This window comes from Halichondria panicea, chromosome 8, assembly GCF_963675165.1.
Source record: "Halichondria panicea chromosome 8, odHalPani1.1, whole genome shotgun sequence".
In the NCBI taxonomy this organism is placed as follows: domain Eukaryota; kingdom Metazoa; phylum Porifera; class Demospongiae; order Suberitida; family Halichondriidae; genus Halichondria; species Halichondria panicea.
The window spans coordinates 3,952,151-3,959,626 of NC_087384.1; the positions used below are offsets into that span (position 1 = coordinate 3,952,151).

Here is a 7,476-nt window from a genome sequence, read left to right on the forward strand (position 1 = left end):
AACCGAGAGTTCACCCGAGTCAATCAGTAGGTGTGTTCTAAAGGAGTCAAGTGAGCGAATTAAAATACGTATTTTAATCAGCCTGGAATTGAGGCTATAATTATAGCCTAGCTAGCTTTAGCGCCTGCCACAAAAGAAGAGAGGGCATGCAACTCACTACAGTACTATATAATTATATAGCAGGTATAGGGTCGCTGATTAAGCCTGTACCATGTACTGCGAACATTTATAACCCACGAATTTAATATCGCATGCATGCTGCAGAAAGGCTATACCCTTGAAATAATACCTGCTATACCGTATCTATCTAGTATACACAGCTAGCAGAATTTAATTCATTGGGCGAAGAATGCATAGTGCTAGCATTGCATGCACATTCATTCGCCCACATCTGAATTCTGTTCTTTTGCAGCATGCAGGTGTATAGATAAGATTGGCTGGAGATCATGTGATCCAGCACAGCCACTAAAATCTGCCACCCTCATTCTTCTATACACTAATTATTGAAACAAACATCCAGTAATGTTGCTAATGCCCATCGAATTATATGCATACATCGTCACATCTTCACAGGTTTTTCCTTAACCTGGTGGTAAAGAGTATTTATCTTTTTCATAACTTCGAAATGTGTTGCAGTAGGAGATGCCACCTTCACTGTGCTATAGTTATCTTTCACAAACTGAGCATATCTGGTGAGCTTTTTCTCTGCGAATGGCGTCCCATCACTCTTCAGGCGAGGCTCCAACTCCATTTCACTACAGGAAAGGCGTGACAAGTCATTACTCTACTATACATTATTATAAGAGATTGAACAATAGGCGAAACGTGCAACACACCTTTCACAGTGTGGACATCTAGCTGTAATCAAGTTCAAAGACTTTGAGTGTCGTCCAGTTCTACAATTATAAGCACATTAGTGTGTGATATAATTATTATCACAGAGCAAAATGTACATACTACACTCGACAACTTTGCACAGAGATATATTACTTTAACATTACCAATACAGACTGTACAGTGACAGTCATGTACATGTACCGGTAAAAGTTGGGCAGACAGTGACGTGCATACTGAACATAATTATTATAGCACCTACTTAAAGTCACATCTGAGGCATTGGTAGATGTACTTGTAGGAGATCTCATAATTGTGACAGCGTGTGACAGGATTGAGTCTTGGGAGGTGTGCTAGGGCCTTGTCCGCCCATGCTCGCCATACTGGGCCATGAGATGCACTCTTGTTTCCATCAATTATCCAGCATGCAGCATGACACAACTCATGTATCAAAGTATCTCTCAGTCGGTCTGAAAACAAAGTAAGGATCAATACAACGTGCATGCGCTTATGCACAGGGGTGCTGCATGCATAAACTTATAATACTTCTACAGCACCTCTTTGTATTGCATGCAGTACATAATATTGCACACATTATTTTATACTGTACTAGTTGAAATGTTTTTAGAGGGAGTACGTATACGTACCACAAAAGTTAAGTGCCTCAACCATTTAGCGCTATCCTTCAGTGTACATAGCTTATTATTTTGTTTATCCATAATTAGTGATTGGCAATAATTATTGATGCAATTAAGTTATCCTTGACAAAGCACTCTACATTTTCTCTTAAAACCGTGAACAATTAATTTTGTTGACTGGAGCTGCATGGTTCGAAACTTGTCAAAATTCGACCAACAATCAAGCAATTGGTGTGTCCCTTAAATGCCCAGGCTCTGAGAACAATGTCTCCAAACAGGCAAGCGGACATGCATAGGTATTAGAGGATACGCACTTACCAAAATCATCCAGCACTTTTGTTGATAGCTCAATCGAGGCGGCCCTGGCGTTGTAGAGACCCTTGTACTTACAGAAACCAGCAGTAGTTCGCAATTTCTTGCTCCAAACGACTTCAACATCCACTAGCTTTGGGAGTGAGTATATAGTAACATGCGCACCTTATATACATATTAGAGATATACGTATGTATATGTACACCACATGTAATTACAAGCCCAGTTAAAGTTAGCTGTCTGGAATTGAGGCTAGCACATCATGAGCACTCCTGTACACATATACGACAAAATTCTATGCAATTATGCACTTGTCAAAGTAATGCCCCACCTCCCCCCTACCGGGGATAAGTGGGGATTAGACTTGAAGTTGCTCTCCTACCTAGGGGACTTAGACAGATCACCTGATGCATGCATTAATTGGGTCAAAGGTCAATTAAAGATCACATGATGTCTGCCACACTCCTCCTTCCAACACATGCTGAGTACAGTGAGAGCAAAATTTTATTAATCCTGAGCAATCTCTGTCTTCTTGACTTCACTAGCTCTATAGGAGTATAGCTGTCAATGTTTATATATAATTATGTTATCGCTAGTGAAACCATGAAGAAATAGCTATAGTGTCACTGTGCGGATACAGGTACTATATAGGTCTAATCCCCACATAACCCCCATGTTGTACTAGGGGCTACCAGGGGATTAGACGAAATAGCATGCCCAAAGGTAGGGGTATTAGATCATGTGATTGGTCTTGGTAGGGGGGGATGGGGCATTAGATTGACAAGTGCGTTATTAATCACCATGATTATCTGAGCTTTTCAATCCCAAATTAATAATTCACCACGAATAAAAAAAACTTTATTCTGGCACACAACATTTCGATTAATATTGTACGTACAGACAAACCACAATCATAATTATACATGCAGGCTGTACGTTGTACATGTGTAAGTAGACAAACCTTGTTATCAAACACAGTTCTATTGAAGACTCCAAGGAGCTCTTTCAGCATGATGTTCTTGAAGCGTGGGTAGTTCTTGTGTGAGGAAGGGGTAGTCAAAGGATGAGAGGGAACTGATCTCGCAGACTGGACTACACGGAGATACATAGCATCGATTTGTACATACAACTGAATACGTATAGACATGCAGTAAGATTGGTAGAGGAGAGGGACAGTAAGGGGCATATAAATTATTATAGATGTACATGTAGGTAGAGCATACATGCACGCATGCAGGTCTATATTACCAATGTTCAAATTCCATACCAGGTGTAGGTGGTGTAATGTACTCAGGCATGTAAAGGTTAGGTGAGACAATTTGATGAGGATTTCATGACATAAATAATATTATAGTACTTGTATACCTAAAGGAGAGAAGAAGTTTTCTCTCTCAACTAGTGGTTGTCTCTTTTTGACACATGTGAAAGCCTTCTTCTGACCCCCAAACAAGTTCTCATCATGTGATATGCAGAACGCGAGTCCAGTGGTGGGAGTATTGTATGTAGGCATGTGACAGCAGGTGGTCTTTGACGAAGAGGTGAGAGGAGTGTGCCCTGTCTCCTTCTCCTCATCACTGATCTCTATCTGCTCTGAGTCACTCACAACAAACACGCTCAAACTGCCCAAAAAATGTATTATACATATACAATCTACAGGCTATTCTATACCTTTTCCTTGAAATTGACTTTTCTCTCATTTGCTCTTTCCGAATTTTCAGATTGGTAAACACTGAAGTGTAAAGGAACTGAGTAGACTATTCAATACATAATTATTATACCTATGCACGATAATCAAAACTTATGTCACAACATTTTTTACTCAATACTTACATTGCTCAAGTTGTTCGTCTGAGTCACTGTCACTGCTCTCCTGGATCTCAATCACATGACGCCCATGTGGCAAAACGAATTGAGTTGCAGCACACGTAACAAGAGGATTTGAATTTGAAACACTGTTTGATTGATCAATAGTAGGGAGAGAATATCCAGCAGATATTTCAGCTTCATTATTACATGTATAGTCAGATTCATTGCTGTGCTTCGTGCGAGAATAACCAGCACAGTCTTTGTCGCTACTCTCAGAAAAAATATATAGAGCCAAGTTTTTGGCTTCATTACTGTGGTTACTCATGTCCTCCACACTTGCATTTTGAGCAGCCGGTGTGCTACAAATAAGTGGGTTACCAGGTAACACAAAATCCTCTTCTCTTCCAAGCTTACGTGGTGTAGATACATCAAATACTTCCGGTAGAATCAATGCTGAATCGGTATGACACTTTACACGTATCTTGTCAATTTGATACTCAGCATCACCAGGAATCGAAATAATAGCCTCAGGTTCACAGTCTTCTTCATTGAGATCGTGTAACAGGTATTTAAACTCGGGTTCAGACTTGTGCAATGAACTTGACGTGCCAACAATGACACTTTCGTACCCTGCAACTTCACTGACATCCTCAGCTATACCTTGGCTTGCAGATGAGAAACGTAGAGGTGACTGAAGTGAAACGATGGATGGCACACCAATACATGTACTTGTATATCGTGAGTTTGCATCAAGTGAGGACAACTTTTGTACAGTATTGGCTGAACAAGAAACATCCTCCCATATCATCTCTAACTATAGACATTGTAGGGCAAAATAGTGCAAGTAAAATCAGAATTTGATAATAGAATATCTACTGTATAATAATACTCATTTAAGGTTACGGCAAACCGTTTGCATTAATTATTCATGAGCTAAATCTAGTGATCTTGAGCAGCTAGAGAGCTGGAAGCTAGAGAGCTGGAAGTCCAGCTGAAACGCAGTAGTCATTTTATGACTCGAATTAGCCTCGATCCCAGGCCGCAAGACCTGTGAAGGAGCCTATAATTACAACCTTGCAGTCTACTGTAGCTTAACTATATGCAGACCTAGCCTCGACATCAGGCCGTTCGTTGTCTGAAAGAACGCCTAGTCAAGTTCCAATGTAGAACTTGTCTGCCAGGAATTTATTGGACCGATAATTGCCCGCAACAAACCATACTTACCCGTTTATTATGATGCTTACAGTAACCTGCAGCTAGGCTAGTATTGTTGTGTTAGCGGTTACCGCAATCATGTGACTCAGCTAACGTCTATTTGCGTTGATTGACCCCGGAAGTTATGTGGTCAATTATGGCTTCATTTATGCTTTGTGTGGTGGACAAGTACTGGAGTTTGCAGAATCTTTGCAACACACCAGTAAAAGCGTAGAGCGTTACGCGTTCCTTATATGGATTTTGTGTACATACTGTGGTCTGTTTTACTACTTAAATGTGTGAGCATTTCCCATATAAGGAACCACAGTGCTTAACACTTTTATTCATGTGTTGCAAAGATTCTGCAAACTCCAGTATGCCTGGGACTTCTACATGTACATGGAAATGCTAACTTTTAGCTGGTTGGAGCTTACCAGCTCTACAGCATATAGATAGAAGCACTGTTTAACAAGGAATCCAATGGTATATGAAACTTTGAAGTATGACAACTTTATGAAGGTCAAACTCAACACAAATACACTTTAGATAAGTTTTACACTGGAACTTGACCAGGCGTTCTTTCAGACAATGAACGGCCTGGTCTCGAGGATAATGCAGGCCCACATGAAGAAAAAAGGTTACTAAAAGCTCACAAGAGGCTGTTTTTATTCGCTCTGGTTAGCCATTTTAAGTACATATTCTTGTTTTGTGAGAGTTTCCTGGCCTGGAACGAAAAAACGTTTCGTGTAGCTCTCCAGTACGTGTATGGTAAGCTTTAAGAGCAAAAACAAAGAGCTAGAAGTAATTTTGAAATTTTCAAAAAACTACATCATGTTGTTTCCTTGAACCTACTAGCTCTTTTCTAGCCACCTTTTTATGCTGGGAACAAGAGTATACTTAGATAGACATAGCTGAGCTATACATTCGCTCTACATTATGTACAGTAGCTCCTACTTTCTAAAGGTCTGACATGACAGAACAACGACCTTTGTGAAAGGTCACCCTGTTTTAGAAACTGCACAATTTTTCTGGAGGGAACTAATTTGATGCAGCAAGAATCAGGGCGTGACAAGCAGTCACATTTGCAAATTTACTGCACAAAACGCTCACATCATTAGTGACCTTTGACCCTGTCCAACCTTTGGGTTGCATAACCAGATGTGACACCGACTACATTAGAAATGCTGTGATCTGATTGGGCTGCAACAATAAAAGACAATTCCTGAAATTAGCTTGCCTTTCCGGAACACGCCCAACTAAACATTTACAAGTCTGGTATATTAATAGTATATACAATACCGTAATTGTAATTACAGCGCCAAAAAAAATTAATTCCACTTCTAAGTGGCGCGCATCTTTAGAGCACAAAAAATTGCGTTCAGCCCAAGCTGGCGCCTATGTTTAACAGCTAGTATAGAATTTGTAGAGAAAATGGGCGTGATCTGGCTCAGTTTCACTTGCTAACTGCACCGTTGAGGGCTGAGTGACTTATAAACAACATTCATTGACTGTAGCTATGGGTTAGACAACTGTTTAGAAGTGAAGGAAGTCAAAGATGCAGGATGATTGTCTAGATGTCTCAAACAAGCCTTTTTAACAACGTCAAAAAAAAACAACGGTTGGTGCTTTTTTAGGACCTAAAAATTATGCTGCTGACATGGCGCTAAAATTATGGTGGCGCTGTAATTACGGTACTACACCACGTTCGAAAACGTTACTTTGTGCACAGTGTTAATTGTGTAGAGCTATCACAGTAACTCGACCCTCTTCTCTTCTTTAATACAGATTTAACCATAAGGCCACTGTTAGTTGCATACTTGTTTCAGATGAGAATCTAGCTCAACCCCGATGAGGGAGGGATCGAGGTCTTCATTACTCATTATCCCATTATTAATTTTGATGACGTCATATCCTGTTTTTTTAACTGACGAAAATTCACAAAAGGACGGAGTCTGAACATAAAAATAATTTAATTTTTTTATTTTTAATTTTTTTTCGCAATGGCTTTTTGGTGCACATGGCACATGGAAAAATAATACAATTTCAGCAAAAAAAGGACCTTGACCTCAAATAATGGCTGACATCAGCAATAATGACTTAATTGAGGAGGTGAGTAAAACCGAGGTAGACTCGCAAGCCGTCACTGTTGCAGGTTCGCCTGCAACAGTGACAGCTTGAAGTCTAAACCAAGGAGGGAGGTTGATCTGAAACAAGTATGTAACTAACAGTGGCCTAATTATAGTAATACGGTAGTTAATCTCTACCTCATTTTCCAATGAGGAAGAACTATTAAAGACCTTCAGAAGTCCTCGGGACTCACAAGCTTCGAGAAACCTTTTCAGAATAAAGCCTGCCATAATTAATCTGGAGTCTGTAGAGCCGGAGCGAAGTCGATCGAGTGCAGTGGCTGTCAGTTTTCAAATTTCGAAAGAAGGCGCCGCTTTTTTGAGTGCTTAGCCTCTATCCCAGCCCCTCTCACCAGAGGAGGAATGCCAGTGTCAAAAGGTCACTATAATTAAAACACCACGTGGCCCTATGACTATGTTTTATGAGTTTATACCCTCATGCCCCTGAGTTTATGCACCATCAATAGCTTGATCCTCTTTATAATCACAACAGAAATCGGTTGAGCTATCGCGCTCCAGAGGAATCAGCTTGAGAGAGGAGATCCAGGATTTAATTGCAACCTTTG

General features: G+C 40.3%; 1 protein-coding gene across 1 annotated transcript; it reads right to left on the reverse strand.

Moving 5' to 3' along the window:
- Positions 1 to 500: 500 nt before the first annotated feature.
- LOC135340000 (germ cell nuclear acidic protein-like) lies at positions 501 to 7,269 on the reverse strand. The gene is made up of 9 exons (XM_064536277.1): positions 7,049 to 7,269; positions 3,615 to 4,404; positions 3,453 to 3,513; positions 3,150 to 3,403; positions 2,746 to 2,876; positions 1,791 to 1,917; positions 1,097 to 1,304; positions 837 to 896; positions 501 to 755 (listed from the first exon to the last, which is right to left on the reverse strand). Exons 1-9 carry the CDS (start codon positions 7,139 to 7,141, stop codon positions 560 to 562), a joined length of 1,920 nt encoding a protein of 639 aa, XP_064392347.1. The 5' UTR covers positions 7,142 to 7,269; the 3' UTR covers positions 501 to 559.
- Positions 7,270 to 7,476: the final 207 nt, after the last annotated feature.

Bases quoted from the DNA above. Each gene is read 5' to 3' on its own strand.
- LOC135340000 (XM_064536277.1), bottom strand. From the start codon at position 7,141: ATGGCAGGCTTTATTCTGAAAAGGTTTCTCGAAGCTTGTGAGTCCCGA. The intron at 1,918-2,745 runs GTTTGTCTACTT...TCACTCCCAAAG, and splicing joins GAACTGTGTTTGATAACAAG to CTAGTGGATGTTGAAGTCGT. The intron at 1,305-1,790 runs GTAAGTGCGTAT...CTTTGTTTTCAG, and splicing joins AAAAGTGCTGGATGATTTTG to ACCGACTGAGAGATACTTTG.